Here is a 17,023-nt window from a genome sequence, read left to right as displayed (position 1 = left end):
ATAAACCCCTCCGTGAGAGAGCAAAACACCCCTCCAAGAGCAGCAGTTCACGCCCACTGGCGCATGCGCATAGGTCTACTTAACCGGAAAAAATAGAACCGTTTTTATTTCACTTACCAACTAAATCACTTGCGCACTTGCCAACTTTGTACGTTTTATCGGAATATGTAGGTTTTTTTCAGAGACGGTTTTTTATTAAATGTCTTAAATTGCAGCAATTTTTTTCTGAAAATTATATATTTTTTATTTTTTTTAAATTTTAACTTGATTATGTAATAAAAATTAAATGCCCACGGAAATACCTAAATTTTTAAATTTGCTGATAGATGGAATTTTGAGTTCATTTTCGCAAGTCCCAGGTATCCCAAACGTAACGGAATGGCAGAAAAATCAATAGGAATAGCCAAGAGCATGTTTAGGAAATCCAATGGCGATGAAGAGAAGATTTTGGTTAGTTTAATGGAATATCGGATCACGCCTCTTCCTGATGTGAACTTATCTCCCGCTCAATTAATGTTTAATCGTCGGCTGAAAACAAAATTACCCATTTCAGAAGAATTGCTCAAAACTAAGTTAAACAAGAATGTGACCCACCTTTTGAAAGAAACGCAAAGAAAGCAGAAACTATATTATGACAGAAATGCTCACCCCTTAGGAATTCTAAACAATGGTGAAAGAGTAAGAGTTTGATATTTCAATAAGAAACAATGGCAACCAGCACAGATAGTTTCAGCTCATGGATCTCCAAGATCATACATAGTGAAAACACCCTGCGGTAGAATTCTGCGAAGAAACAGAAGTCATATTCGACCATCACAGTGCCAAACTTTCAAATACAATGCGTCACAGGAGTTTGATGACCTGAACATTGGCTCTGGAAACTATGAACATACCCAAAATGATCTTCCTACACTGCATACAGACGTTAATCAAAAGATTACTCGAGTGGGGAGAATTTGTAAACCCCCAATATATTTGAATGACTATGTAACCTAAAAGCTTAAGAGAGGGATGTGATGTATGGATATAGCCATTATAAAGGCAAAAGAGGTCAGGGGTCAGATGATGGATAGCATAAGTACATAACAGCAAAAACCTTAGAGGCGGCATGCGTGTGTGTGAGTGTGTGAGGTAATTAATAAAAGGGTGTAATAAGGGAGAGGTATGATATATCTCCTCTAAGGCCGGTATTACACTATACATGTTTGATAAAATTCCTCTTATATAAAACTAAAAAATCCAAAAAAATAAAGCTCGTGGGTTACATTCGAGCAGAACAAATGTGCAACTAATATGCTTATTGGTAGAGTTTTTCGTGTTTTATATAAAAGGAATTTTATAAAACTTAAAAAATGCAACCAATAGTCCTATTGGTTGTATTTTTACAGTTTTGTAAAATATCTTTTATCAAACTTTTATAGTGTGATTCCGGCCTAAAGTAAAATCCCAAGGGAATCAACAATATACCTAAATTATATTGATAAAAAAAAAGTTACATAGATGCTTCATGGCATAACTATTTAGAGGTTGATGCAGCATTTGCTATGCTCAATGACAGGGGGAAGATATGTTGAACATTTTCCAAGTCTATGAATTTAATGTCAATATTAGAGATATATTCGGACTTACTTCTCATATTCCTAAACAAATGCCAAGTACATTGGATCCCACTTAATAGGTTTATCAATTAGAGCCCTTGCAATATTCAGTTGGGAAAAAACTATATTCTTCGGTGAGTGATCTCTCACTCAGGGAAATGTATTTCGCAGCGATTTCTTAGGAAGGATCCCACTGTGCTGCAACATAGCAAACAAGTCATCAACTATGTAATTACATATGTTATAATGTAGTATTTGTGCACAGGTTGTTAGAATAAGGCTATGAATTTTCTATCCAACTGATTCTTACTCCAAATTCACTACAACAAAAAAACTGTAATAATGTAACATCCATACACATTGTTTTTAATTACAGATTGCAATCACAAGCAAAGAAAACCCATTTACTGCTCATGAATAAATTTATTAGATACATGTGTGTACAGTATTATCAAAAGCATTTCACATGCGCAATTGCACATACATGATCGTGCTGTATATGAATATAAACCTACGTGCTGATCAATAAACTCGTTGAAAATTAACAACTTTAAGTCCGCACTGATAAGTCATCACTTGTCATTTCATTCAGCAATTTAACCTGAAATGGAGGGTGGGGGTGTAAATTGAAAAAAAAAATTAATGAATATTGTGAACTTTGTGTATGTGTGTGTCATAAAAATGCCATAATTGAAAATGACCAATAAGAACCAATAAGAACAGCAGCATGACTGTTTTCCTAAAGAGCGCAATACGCCTCACGACAGCGCTTTACGTCGGGCGTGATTGGCCGACTGCTACTGGAGGAGTCAAATACGTCGTGCGCCGTGCATTTTGCCGATGTCACTCTTGTGTGTTTCCTTTCCCTTCTCTTCAAACCAGAGCATGCAGACGACAGAGTAGCTGGTGCCAAGGCCATATACTATAGTATAGCCGCCCTTATCTGATGCGGCTTGTGTTTTCCTAGTGGAAAACACAAACACGTAACGTAATTATGGAACACGTTTCTGCCAGCGCGAAACCGGCTAATTCGGTTCACGCTGCGCAAAAAAACTATTCCTAGGAAAACCCGACTTAAAGCACTGGCGCGAGCCTTGTTGCGCTCTGTAGGAAAAATAGTCATACTGCTTTTCTTAAGCCGGATTTTTCTAGGAGTGGAACTTTTACGCCGTGTGCAGCGTGAAAACGCTGATTGGTTAAAACCCAGAAATTCAGGTTTTTTGACCAATAAGCGTTGCTTATAGGTCAAAGAATACCTACCTGCGCGCTGCGCGCAATATAGAAAACCTGCTTCTAGGAAAACTCGGCTTTATTGGTGAGTGGACGGTGTGTCACGGTGGGTGATTCACGTTGCGCGCGACACAGAAAACCTGCTCCTGGGAAAAACCCGCCTTTTCAGCGGTCATCAGTCCCGCATTTTTTTGGAGAAATATAGTCAGTCAAGCTGATGCCAGATCTGATTTTATAAAGTCTGAGGTGGGGAGGGGGCGGCACGAAGAAAGTAAACAAAAACAAATTTTAGGGAAAAAGTCACATTTTGTGTTTACAACACCGCGGGAGCATCGCTCGTTAAAACCAATCTACCAAATGTGGAAGATAGAGAAGTAAATGATAAATTTGAATATAAATTAATATTTGTATTTAAATTTATAATGTGTATGAAATTGATACACGTGTGTATTCATTTTTTTCTAATGAACTTACTTATCCTTATCACACGCAAGCATTTATATTGTTATCATTCCGGGCTTATCAATATTCCCCATGAAATATTATTGCATTGTCATTCTATATATAATCTATATGTTTTCTTTATAGATTGATAAGTTCTAGATTGATAAGTTCTAAGGCATTAGATATAAAACTCCTACGATTTTGATCTCCTTTGCCTAATTTTATCGCTGGGTAGCTTTTCCCGGTTGACTTAGTTTTACAAGAAAAGAAATAGCTGACCATTACGTGACAATTGAAGGTATAATTTCATATTTAACTCCTTTAAATCAAGGCTGTTTAGTCTTTACACGAGACTCTGCGGGCCGATTCATTGATTTGAAAACGTGTCGCGGGGCCACTTAGGTGATCTAGAACTGTACCTGCCGTGGCGACTTACGGCACCCTTGGTGGTCTGGATTATACTGCATCTGTACCATGATTCTGCGAGAATGCTCTGCGGGGTCACTTAAGAGATTTGAAAATGAGCTGCGGGCAACTTGAGTGATCTGGAACTGTGCTGTGGGTCATTTATGTGATCCGAGAATGTGCTGTTGGTAGCTTAAGTGCTCTTCAACTGTACCGTGAGTAGCTTGAGTGCTCTGGGACTGTGCATCGGTGAACTGTAAATATGCTGCAGTTCACTGGAGTGATGTAGAACCGTGCCATGAGCCTGTTAAGTGCTCTGGTGCTATGCCATAGGTCAGTCAAGGGATCTGTGAATGTACTGCGGACCACTTAAGTGATTTGATAATGTGCTATGTCAGTCACTTGAGTAATGTGGAACTGTGCTGTGGATAGCTTAAGTGCTCTGTGACTGTGCAGTGGCTATGTGTAAATATGGTGCAGGTCTCTGGGACCGTGCAGCAGGTCACAAGTGATCCGAAAATGTACCTCAGATTGCTTAAATGATTTGAAAATGTGTGGCAGGCCACTTGAGTGATTTGGAACTGTGCTGCAGTCATTTAAGTGCCCTGGGATTGTGCCGTGGGGATTTTTAAGTATTCTGTAGTGATCTAGAGCAGTGCCACAGGGCTCTGAAGTGCTCTGGAACTGTGCTGTATGTCACTTAAATTATTTGAAAATGTGCTGTGGGCTGCTTGAATGATTTGGGACTGTGCCGCAGGCCACTCAAGTGATCTGCGAATGTACCAAGGGTCACTTAAGTGATTTTATAATATGCTGTGTAGGCTACTTGAGTGATTTGAAACTGTGTTGCAGGTAGTTTAAATGCTATTGAATTGTACCTTAAGTAGCTTTTGTGTGCTCTGTAACTGCTGCAGGTCACTCAAGTGATCCGGAACTTCCAGGCTATTTGGCAATATATTTACATCCTGATGTTTTGCCCACATCTTTGGCAGTCATCTTTAGACTTTGAATGATGAGTATGTCTCTAAGACAATCTGAAAGAAAAGACAAAAGTTTTTTGCAGAGACATACATGTTATTGAACCTCTCAAAGTTACCACCATAGATATGTGTGGGTGAAATGTCAATAGGCAGGCTTGAATATGCCAGATCCATGGTCTCAGAGGCAGATTCGTGGTTTTGTGGCCTACTTTAGGCTACAGAAATTTTGTTGCTCTTCCCTTATTCTAGTTGAACTTTCTCAACCATTCATTTCTCAAATTTGCCACCATGAGTTATAGCCCGCATTGCTCCCCCTAATTATACCTGTCTCTGATCTTTTTTTGGTCACTTACTAGCATGATGAGTTGCTCTCCAGGTCACTCTTCTGGTCACTCGCATACTAGCAAAATTCTCTATGTCACTGGTTTCTTCATTCACTGACTTAGGGCCTCGGTCTAAGCAGAAATAGATGCATGATTGCCAGATGGTTATACAAATTTTGCTGTACATCTCTAAGTCTACCCTCATTTTCTTGACCACCCATTCCTCAAATTTGAAGATCCTCCAAACTTGTTGCCCTAGACCAGAGGTTCTCAATCTTTTTTTGACTCGCGGAGCCTCTTCTGGTATATAGCGTGTATGGCGGAGCCCCGTAAGCCTATTTTTTATTTTACTCATCAAAGATTTATTTTTATTATTCAAAAATATTTATAGTAATTTTTTTTCAAATATAATGGTTTTTATATTTTCCTTGAGCGGCCACAGAGCTCCAATTGAGAACCGCTGTCCTAGACTATAGCCTGCTAGATCCCTCCCTGTAAATGCACTTCCGCATGGCATGTGAGATCGGGAGTTTAATATACAGTCGGGCCCCCATATTTGCGGTTTCCGTATTTGTGTTTTTTTCCTTTATTGGAATTTTTTTCTGGCAACACTCAGCAATCGTCATTCACGTATTTCGCTTACAAAATTAGAGTTATGTGTGTTTAGGATGGCTCATTTCTCGAGTACTACTGATAATGCTTTGAAAAGGCAAAAAAAAAGTGAAAACTATATAAGAAAAATTGGATATATTGACTATGCTTGGCGAAAGTAGGTCAATTGCTGCTGTGGGCCGCCATTACGGAATCAAGGAATCTATGATAAGATACATCAAGAAAAAGGAATCTGAAATTTTTGAGCAGCTTTGGCCGTAGCTGCACCTTTGGCAGCAAAAACTTTGCATTGCCTACAGGATCCATGTGTTTCTTGTACAGAAAATGCTGGGTTTTTTTGTGAGTACAAACAGCACCTCCTAGAAATAGAAAGCCTTCCCACGCTCCTCGTGACGTCAGCAAGTAGTCCATTTTCCCTCAGAATATTCAGGAAAAAAAATTCCCTGCTTGTGAATGTATCATCGTTGTGCAGAAAAGAAATGAGCTGGCTCAGAATTGGCTATTTCTGTTCCTCACATCCAATCACCATGCGGTATTTGAGAGCCAACCAGGTAGATTCTACGCCAAAATAAGAAGAAACGAAATAGGATGCTGTGGTTCAAAATGTTGCAAACTTGTGAGGTAGTCTTAATAACATTACAGATGAACTTAGCAACCCGTGCAGAGGCCTTCTATCTCCAGGAGGTGCTGATACAAGACTGCTATAAAAAAGGTATGGCAATCGATTGTACTATTATAATGGAAAAGGTGAAGTTTATGTTCTATAAAAAAAAGGGCTGGTGAAACATCTATTTCATCAGAATTTTATGCAAGTAAAGTTTGGTTTCATTGATAGATAGAACCACTTACAACCCCGGACTGATGCAAAACAACTTAATTCTGTTACCACAAAACAGGCAGTTGTGTCAGAAAAAGTTAGCAGAGATTTATAGCAGTGGTTCCCCTAGTCCTGTGCTCGCAAGTATCAAATGACTTTCATTGTTCTCCCCATGAAGACAGCTATCAACTCGATGTAACATACAAGACATGTATTGACTGAAATTTATAGCTGAATCCAATGATGGGAGAAAATTGCAAGTGTGCCCAGTGGCACATAAGAGCCGGAGACCTCAGCCTGGGATTTCAAAAGAGGTGTGGGAAAGACTTGTGAGACAAGTAAGAAGTAGAAGTCGACATGTTTAAGTGGGAGGGATTTGAGAATGATCTAAATACTTGATGATATGAAGAAGAAACGGCAGACCAAAATCACAAATGTTCTTTCAGAAAACATCGGCAACAATCGCTGCACCGTCTTTTACATTCCCTTCTACATCTGTGTCACCCTGCTCTTCTCATGATATTGAATAAATGAAAGACACTATGGTTTTGGTTATTCACGGATTTCCCGTATTTGCTGTCACCCCCCCCCCCCCGGAACGTAACCCCTGCGGATATGGGGGGGGGGGCGACTGTATTTCATCGTATTCTTTTATATGTTTGTAATTATTGTTTAAATTGGAATTTTTAGTTGAATTTTATCATTTTTACAAAATTTTTATGTACCTTTCATATCATTTTTCCATCTTTTATTTTATTTTAGTCTTTTTTTTCTTTTCTTTCTGTTACTCAAATGCATGCACATTCATTTTAATTTTGTTTATTAGGGTGTTTTTAAGCTGCAGACTATAAAGAGTTCTGAGAATACCAGGAGCAGATTTTTAAAAAAAAAAATCTATGTGTTGATTTTTTGTGTTTTGAAAAAATTCCTCTTAAACGAACATTAAACTCTTTCCCGATTCGTGTTCTCAAACAAAGGTGTGTATAAAGGAATGTTTTATTTATATATATATATTTTAAGTTTTGCATGTTGTTATTATTATTTTTTTGCTGATTGATTCCTCAATGTAGTTTTAGATAATGCCAAAGTGAATTCTGTATTTTATTAAATTCTGCGAGTTGGTAACAGGTGAAATAATCAGGGGTCTGTCCAGACTTTTTGTGTGAGGTCTTGTTTTCATGAAAATTGTTCTTATTTTTTTGAAAAGGATCATTAATTTTGGAAAAAATAAATTTTGTTTGAAGTGATATAATCTAGTTAATCTATCACAAAAAATTGAAATGCCAAGTTTATGGTTTCATTAATTTTTGCTTTGTGAAGGGTCTGTTTTTCAGATTTGAAATTTTTTGAAGGGTCCGAAAACAGACTTAAATTTTGGTTAGACAGACCTCTGTTAATGGTACTTTATAACAAAGTTCACATCGTGAGAGAAAAATGGGTTTTATACAGTCAAACCCGCTAAAACTTGTATCCAAATGAGTGCCAAATCCATGCTATTTGATCTGATAATAAAAAATGTGGATCATATCACAAAAAATCATGAAGACAATAATACCTCAGCTAACGAATGCCTCGGCTTACAAATTTTTTCGGCTAACGTAGAGTTACCCGATTCGAAAACTGAGAAAGAAGAACACCTGCATGCACACCCTTGGTAACCTCACTTTTCCCAATAATAATTTGCATAACACATATCACCACTGTACTGACAAAAAACTGACCACTACAATAACCAATGAGTTTTCCCTACTAAAACAAAACTGCTAAAAAAAAAATAAAAAAAAATAAATAAAAAGTACTGATCTATTTCACTTTGTTCATAATGAATTATTTCCGCTTTCTGGTCAGTTTTATGCAGCATTTGCCTTGAGCATGGTGGGGTTTTCCTTGGCCAAGAACCTTGTCTTTTGTTACAGTTATTGGCATTTCTGAGAGTTTTAGTCTTGTTTTCCATAAAGCACAGGCTGTCTGATACTTTGAGAGCTGACTGCTGAAGCTCAGCAATACCTCCAGCCGACTTGCCGTGGCTGCCCGAGGCACTTTGCAGTTTGTTTTGTACGAAAGCATTTTGTTGCGTTTCTCTAATTTGTGTCAGTTAAATCTTAACAGTGGAACAGCCCTTTTGAGCTCTATCTTCAGAAGGTTTTCTTTTTCTTTCGGGAGTGTTGCTTTTTTTGCCAGAGGCGATTTATCATAGGAATCATGAGTGTTGTTTGCATCTTATTTTCTTGATTTCTGAACGGAAGAGGAGATTCCTCTCCACTTCAGCATACTGTATTTGCTGTTGGTGAGCAAACAATGGTATTCTTGAAATGGATGTAGTTTACTTCTCCCAGACATATTTTTCGTACTGTCTTTTTCATATTACCCGGGCAAGCCGGGCCGTGGTTAGAATAGCATCTGCGCCCTGCTTGGAGATAACTTGGGTTCTTGTATTCTGGGAATTTCATCAGGGATTGGTCAAAGCAAGTAAAAATGTGTGAAAAAAAACAATAGATATATGTTTGAGAAATGTAGTTATTTGAGAAATTTATTACGTAGAGTGAAAAAAAAATTCTCCATAAAAAAAGGAAAAATTACAGAAACATGAAAGGGAGGACCAAAGGGCAAATGTTCTAAAATGTGGAAGAACACTTGAAATGACATGAAAAGTTGGACTCTTATAGGAAAACCTCTGAATTTGCATGTAGGCATACGTGTGAAGTCAAACTTGCCCAAATGTTACTCATTTGCAAAATCTCCTGGATCCAGTATTGCTGTCAAAGATATGCTGATTGCACGTGTGTGTCCCAACAATATCTAAATTTTAGTATTTAATATGCATATTTTGCATGCGATGCAAATATTGAATTTGGCATCACCACGGTTGTTTTCGGTTGACTCAACAAAGGTTTTGTGGACCCCTACATCGTGGCCTGCCAATTCTTTGAAGTTTTTATGTAACACTTTTCCAAGTTTGTACAAACTGGCCTGCTTGACAATCCTGAGCATTGGTTGCAAACAGGAGTACAGTTTAGTGGTGATTCTCTCTCAAAACATATTTTGAATATTTTGGAAATATTTTTCTCATTGTTTCCATTCAGACAAGAAAGTAGGTGCGAGAATGAAAACGAGTGAACAAAAACTGTTAAAACTGACTTTGGATAAAAGAAAAAAAATTAGAAGATTTAATTAAAAACTGACATACGTTTCCAGATGTTTACTTTGTTTAATGCCGCCACAATTTCTGCTGAATTAATTTGCCGAATATTTTACAGTCTCTCATAGTATGCTTACATTTTCAGAGCAAGGGCCATGGCTTCAGCAAGAACAGCTATGCTGGACCTGCATGTTTCTCCTTCTGTAATACTCGATCAAAGTAAGGATTTATCTGAAATGCATCAACAATTTTTTGTTTGTTCCTTAATTTATGAAACTTTATCAATTAAACAAGATTATAACATGCTCTTTCCTGAAAAAAAATTTGGTAAGAAGTTTTCTAAATAAGGTATTAAGGTTTATTCAATGTTCTGATGTATTAAGAATTTGACAGAGTAATTAGACTATTCAACAATTTACTTGTAAGCATGTACGGATTTTGAACGTTTTGGAAATTCCATTCGTGCAATTTTTGTCATTATTATGTCTCATTATAAATAGCAAAAGGAAATTGTTTTGGAATTTTCTCAAGTTTAATTCCATTAATTTCTAATTCTAGTAATTATGCAATTCACTGTGATTTATAAGCAGCATTTACAAAAATGAACGAAGGAAAAAGTCTTTACACTTAAATTTTCATTCAATAAGTAAAAAACAGTATACAGACAAGAAATAGTGTGCAAAATCTTTATATAGAAATGCAACTTACAAGGAAAAGTAAATGAACTAATTTTCTTTTTCTTTTCTAGCCAGAAGAGACGATGTAATAAATGTAGTGGAGGGCTTATTGGACACTCTTTCGCTGCGGAAAAAATCTGAATATTTCATCGGAGAAAGTCTTGTGATGTTCTATGCTGTGGAAGATGGAAGGTGCCAAAAAAATTCATTCCTAATCATTTTTCACACATATTTGTCTTTTTTTTTACAAAATTCATTTCATAATCGTCAATTGACTGTCGCTTCACACTTTTTTTTTCAAACGTGGGAAATGTGACATTACCATACTTTTATGTTTAAATTGTTCCGTTATTAATTTTTTAGATTTTAAATACTGTATGTCAAATTTTTTAGTTAACCTCATTATATGCCCCAAAGCAGAATGTGCTAAAATCTGCGACGTTCGTCGCAGAACAATTGGCGCTACTGCAGAACAGTTTAGAAGAATTTTAAGAAAAAGTGCAAAAAAAAAAACCACTATTACATATATGGGGATTTTTACCGCAGAACATCTCCAGTCAGCTGAGGGCTCGTCGCAGAACAGTGCTAAACATTCTGCTTTGGGGATCATATGTGTGTTTCACATTTTTTGGATTTAAAAGTATAGTATATTGCAACAATTACTCAATCAAAATCTATCGTAATTCTCTTTGAGTAGCCTGTACTATTGTATTTTGTTACCCCCGGAAAGAAAATACCCACCGAAATCAAAACCTTGGTATATGTAGTCCTGTACTTCTGTATTCATATCTTTTCCCCAATCCGTTTGTAGGGAGATAAGAGTAGAAAGGCAAAAGCCTGGTGCAGACCTGCCAACTCTCCCGATTTAGGCGGGAGACTCCGGATTTCTCATCCTTCCTCCCGCTCTCCGGATTTGTTAAAATTTCTCCGGATTTTGGCAGAAAATTAGATTTCACGTTGTCGTGGCATCAGTAATTACCGTCGTCATTAGGGAAAACACCCGTAGAGGACAGCCGTAGTCATTTTCATCGAGCAGCCATAAAAAAAGTCTTTGTGACCGCATTTAAGCAACTGGCAAAGACGCGACTTTATTTTCGTAGCATTTATCGGCAATCATTTATCAGGGGCATGACCTTCATTGCCGAAATTCCTGTATAATCATTATTGTATTCCATTAACAGCCGTGCGGTAAACACGTTTTTCTGTCTGCAGCTTTGTAATTTGAATTTTTTAAATCGTTTCTTCCGATTAAACATCTTCAGAAAGAAAATATAAAACTTTAAGCTTACAGCTAAATATAAAGCTTTTAAGAATTCATATACCCAACATTATCAATCACTGATAGCATCCACGAAAAGAAACACATACTTTATTAACAGTATGTAGATGTGATTTCTCTATTCTGCATGGAAAGACTGGCATAGAATTATATTCTCAGGGGCAATGCAGAACGTGCCTTGGTGGGGGGGAGAATGTAACTTTTTCTTAATTTATTAAAAAAAAATTTTTTTGATCGAGTCTATGAGTGTCGAGGAGGGGGGGGGGGTACCCCCCTCGGGAGAATCTCTGGATTTGTGGATTTCAAAAGTTGGCACGTCTGCTGGTGAAATAACGGTGAGAATGTATCATCACTTTCAAACCCATTTAAGGTTGCGAAGAGAGCAAGTAAAAATTGAATGTATTTTTAGACAAAGTTTTTGTATAGATTTGAAGTTTATAAAGGTACTGTTGTGGTGCCTGCATAACATTAAAAAACCTATTTCTCTTAAGTAGCCCACGGGTTATGTGCAGGAAATTACTCGTGGAAATCTGAATAAGTACAGTGCACCCAGTTATAGCATCCCCCTATATCGTGTCAGCCAAACTCGCTTCACGTCAGAAATTTTCAGTGAACAAATCTTCTATTTCCAGCTTTACACGTGTTAAAAAGTGGTTCGATATAACGTCAAACTCTTTGTAGCACCAAAATTCTGTATGAATGGTGCCGTTAAATCTGGGTTTGACTGTACATTAATTATCCATTCTATTCTGTTTTTCATTTTCGAATTTTTTTTTACGTAGTTATGCTAACCATAGAGAATGACCAAAATTTATTAAACCTGCAGAATTTCATTTAACCTTATTTTGTTTTTTATGTTGCAGCATTACAGCTTTGCTCAAAACCTATCCTTTCGGGCTTATTACAGTGACGTTCGAAGAGTGCCTACAAACATCTTTATTCACGAATCCAGTAAGTTGTGATGTGAGTGTTCTGCGCTTCTTGTGCTACTACTTTCTTCTTCTTTCTTTTCCCTTTTAACTTTGCATCTGCTTCATTGTGATTGTTTTAAGCTCTGCTTATGTTTAGTGTTGCGCAAATTAATGTCATAGTGCACAAGTAATCCAACTTAGCTTCCTCCAGATCGATTTGCATTCTGTAACTTTTCTAAAAACTTTCTGCTGCTATTTTCATGTGCAAAATGCAAACACGTCGTTTCTACTGTATGTAGTGAAACTGTGATTAACAAATATTTGTGGTTAGACTGAGGTCAGGTGGTCATGTATTTATTTAGAGAGAAACGATGTCACTTTCCTCTGTTCATACAAAGTATGAAAGACTAGATAAGGACATGAAGTTTGGAAAGAAAATTCACAACTCATATATGCTCTAAGGGAAGAAAATGACAATGCTCTGTAGCTCTCAATGGTAGAGCACTCACCCAGACTGCAAAAGGGGTTGGTGGCGTGTTTTCCCACAGAGGCATGTGAATTTTCTTTCCAAACTTCATCTTCACCTGTGCTTGATATCCAGTTTTTTGTATGTATTCATTTCATTGTTGCAGCTCAGCGAGTTTTATCAACAAATAGAAGGAAATCTGGGCTGTCATTGGAGAAATAATAGCAGTAGAAAGATTCAAATTATCAGCCGATCAAGAGAATTGCTGGGAAATATAATGTTGGAAAAATTCAGAAAATGCCACCAAGCAGAAATCACAGGATTTCATTCTAAGATAGATCAAAAGAAAAATTTTAAGGAATATGCAAGTTAAGGAATTGTTAAGATCGGACTAGGTCATGAAATATGGTTTTGTTTGGTTCAGTCAGTAACGTACCTAAAGAATGTCTTATCTTTGGTATCATTTAAAGGGGGAAGGTGATAGTTTTCAGTAAAAACTGGATGGTGATGAAGCATTCATGGCAAGCTTAAGTCATAGGCAGATGGGGCGGGGGGCATCACCCCGTTCAGTATGGAAGTTGTGTTATTGATGACATAGGCGGGAGGGGGGGGGGGTGGACACCTTTCATTATACACACATCCTCTGTGATTTGCCCCCGCCTGCTCAAGGAGTCTGTATCTGCTTATGGCCTAAGTAGGACAGTGAGATCTGGGCAGGAAAACATAGATGTTTGGAATCAATGTGTGTGGAAGCTTTAGACATTGTGTTCAAGAATGTTAGAGCTGCAGCAGATGAACTAAAAAGAAATATAATATTTTGTAAAAAAACATTTATATATATATGTTACTGTGTTTTTGAAACAATTGATAAGCTTAATGCATTTAAGTATATACATGATGTTGTTTTTATTTGAGTAATGTTAAGTTTTTTGCAGAAACTGGAAGAATTTCGGAAGAGCTTACAAGAACAACTAAAAATACGTGTAGAAAAGTATGTGGCACTCATGCATCTCTGTGTATATTGTGTGTGAATAAGTATAATAAATATACACTGGCTTCCAAACTTTAAGCATATGACAGTGTGCATAACATAATAACAATAACACCACTTTAAACTTGCCCCCCTCTGGATTGAACGGTTAGTGGAAGTTTCATTTGGAGCTTTTAGAGCACAATACTGACAGATATTGTCTTACCAAGTGATGCTGCCACCATGGATATGAATATAACAGTTGTGGAGGTCGCCCATCGATTCTGCTTGCCTACTATAGCAATATACAGATCATCGGGAAAGGGGTTAATCTTGGTTGATCAGTCACAGGTCTCCAGACAATTGTGTGACTTTTTGGAAATGTTTCCATAATCGGTATTCCATTTCTAGCAGAATCTACAAGTGAACTCCACAATTATTTGAATTTAAACTCTACAATAATTAACTATGAATGGTTGCAGGATCAATTAATTAGCAAAACTATTTGCCAGTATTGTGCACCAAAGGGAATGTTATTTGTCGCTGTGTAGTTGTGTGATCATGTGTGACAGACTTGCATCATGAGGACCTGGGTTTGAATCCCACCAGTGGCAAAGTAGTGGTTGACTGTAGTTGGTTTTCTGTGGTTCCAGATTTCCCCACTTTGAGGCATAAATGCTAGCCTATAATCCTGTTAAAAAGTCTTGCCGCAAAGAGTAACAGGCCTACAATGGTACAAGTATTCAATTATAAAACTTCACTTGTGATTTGAAAAATGGATGGCAGCTCTAAAAATTCCCGCACAACACTAGATGCTCACTCAGACTGCTAGGTACACTTCCGGCACAATGCATTCAGTAGTAAATTGCCCTTGATGATGAACCAGAGTCATGCTTGGTTTGAATGAAATGTGCAGAAAGCTCCTCATGAAGGGACTGTATGCCTGAGTACCATGTGTTCGTGTTCAACTAATTGTCTGATACAGAGGGGCAAAATTAAAGTAGTGTTATTATGTTATATAAGCTATTGCATGCTTAACTTATGGAAACCAGTGTGCATATAAGGGTCGATGTAATAAAACTTGTTTGGAAATAAATTTGTTATTGAGACAGATGGGCGAAAAATATATTGATGCTTTGGAAGAATGAAAGCAATTCATAAGAAAGGTGGAATACACTTGCGTTTGCCAGAGAAGATCATCCATCATTCAAAGAAGCATCCAAATTCTTTGGAAGAAAAATACAATATGGTAGCACAGAAAGAGAACAAGAGATGTTTTGTCACTCATGCAAACTTGTGGAGAGAATTTTCAAAGGAGGATAGACATATCTTGAAAATGCTTGCTATTCATGCAAATCAGTAAAAAGTAAAACCTTTTTAACCACATCAGCCTAATCAGTAACAAATTGTTCTGTGACCTCTTCTAATAATTCATTTCACTGATCCGCATTAGAAATGTTATTGTATTGCAGGATATTGCCTTTTCCCCCTACACTGAGAATAACAAACCCATAAGAGGAATACTCTATTTATATATAACATACTTTTTCATGTATCCTTTCATTTCACTGACTTGAATCAAACAAAAGGACGAAAGAAAAGATAGATTTCAAACACTGTTTCTTTTTCACTGACAAGGTTCCTAGCAACCTGGTAAGCTAAGGAAAATGTAAAGGATTTGACAAAAGTTAGATAAAAATTCTGTGAAGGAGAAATCTGACATTTTTGGAAAAAAATGTGAGGTTAAGATTGTGAATTATATTTATTTCTTCAGGACTTCTGTTCAGGTAAAGTCAGGAAAATTTTTGAGTATTTTTCAGGGAAATGACCTAGTAGATTTTGCTGGGAATGCTGCCTGTTATCCAAATGTGAACAAAAGAAGTACTGCTTACAGCAGATCCTACTTATAATGTTCCCGTTATAATCCTTACTAATCCTCATTGAGATTTCCCATTTTAAGTGTTTCCCACTCACAAGGTTTTTTTTTGTTATAAGAGCGAGATCAATTGTATAGCCATTTGATTTGACTAGAGGGGGAGGGGAAGGGAGGATCGAAAGCATTTTCAATTGAAAAGTGTGCTTTAAAAAATCTTTGGTCCAAAAAATCAATATTCTAAAAGTCATTGTTGAGGCGCAGAAACCATTGTCGCATGACAGTTTTTCTATTAGAATTTAGCTTAAAAATTTTTAGCTTTTGGCAGACATGAATTAGTTTTTGTCTTTTGACGTTTTGTTTGCACGAGTGGCGAACATTTTCAAGAAATCATTACATAATGGCGGGCAAAAGGCTACTACGCCTTCTCCCTGCTTGAGTCACACTGCCTCATCGGGATTGGTCTGTTGAGCCAGTCTGTTTTCCCCATTGGCTGAATTTGTTCCTAAGGGCTCTGGATAATGCTTGGGTTTCAATCTCATTTTTAAAATGGGAAACCAAGCTTTGTTGATTTGATAAAAAAAATGATGAGATTGAAACCCAAGCATTATCCAGAGCCCTTAGAAACAACTTTGGCCAATGGGGAAAACAGACTGGCTTAACAGACCAATCCTGACGAGGCAGTGTGACTCAAGCAGGGAGAAGGCATAAGTAGTAGCCTTTTGCCGCCGTTACATAGTGATTTCTTGAAAATGTTCGCCACTCGTGCAAATGAAACGTCGAAAGACAAAAACTGTACTTCATGTCGGCCAAAAAAACCTGAAAACTTTTAAGCTAAATTCTAATTTACACAATGGCCACAAAGAACCTTTTTTTGTTTCAATTTTTTTAATATTTTTAGCATTTCCCTAGCTCCATCAAACTTTTGAATTAGCCTATTATTCAAGTCTCAAGTTGGGTCCTGTTTAGTAGACATATGAAATTTAGTGAAGATAGGCCCAAACTAGTAGATTTGTGTAGAAGACACACACACAATAGCACATTATGGTGTTCCACTCCCTCCAAAAGTTTGATCAGCCCCTGATATGAACAGAGTGAATGTTCAGGAGGATGATCTGTGCACAAATAGGTTCTACTTGTATGTTGAAAGGAAGTGTTTTTATAATTGTTATTTCAAACTCTCAACCCTTTAGGTGGCATTTGTAAATCACTAACCCCCCCACCCCCACAAATGCCTTATCTTTTTTAATGAAGTAGGCCTTCCAGTTTTCAGCAGGTGCAAATTGAGGGGTATTGGGA

At 37.1% G+C, this 17,023-nt stretch overlaps 1 protein-coding gene across 1 annotated transcript in view; it reads left to right on the top strand.

Annotated features, from left to right (window-relative positions):
- The first annotated feature begins 3,098 nt into the window (after positions 1-3,098).
- The window catches only part of Sms (spermine synthase), a 37,274-nt gene continuing 23,349 nt past the window's right edge, over positions 3,099-17,023 (top strand). The window contains exons 1-5 of the mRNA XM_089245794.1: positions 3,099-3,202; positions 9,694-9,767; positions 10,297-10,417; positions 12,368-12,467; positions 13,817-13,872. Of these exons, the coding sequence (XP_089101920.1) occupies positions 3,186-3,202; positions 9,694-9,767; positions 10,297-10,417; positions 12,368-12,467; positions 13,817-13,872 (368 nt within the window). The 5' untranslated portion in view covers positions 3,099-3,185. The remainder of the gene's footprint in view (positions 3,203-9,693; positions 9,768-10,296; positions 10,418-12,367; positions 12,468-13,816; positions 13,873-17,023) is intronic.

Source organism: Pholcus phalangioides, unplaced genomic scaffold (assembly GCF_987345545.1).
Source record: "Pholcus phalangioides strain wild (caught in Gottingen) unplaced genomic scaffold, Ppha-v1.0 ptg000016l_1, whole genome shotgun sequence".
In the NCBI taxonomy this organism is placed as follows: Eukaryota; Metazoa; Arthropoda; class Arachnida; order Araneae; family Pholcidae; genus Pholcus; species Pholcus phalangioides.
This window is presented reverse-complemented; position numbering and strand designations above follow the sequence as displayed.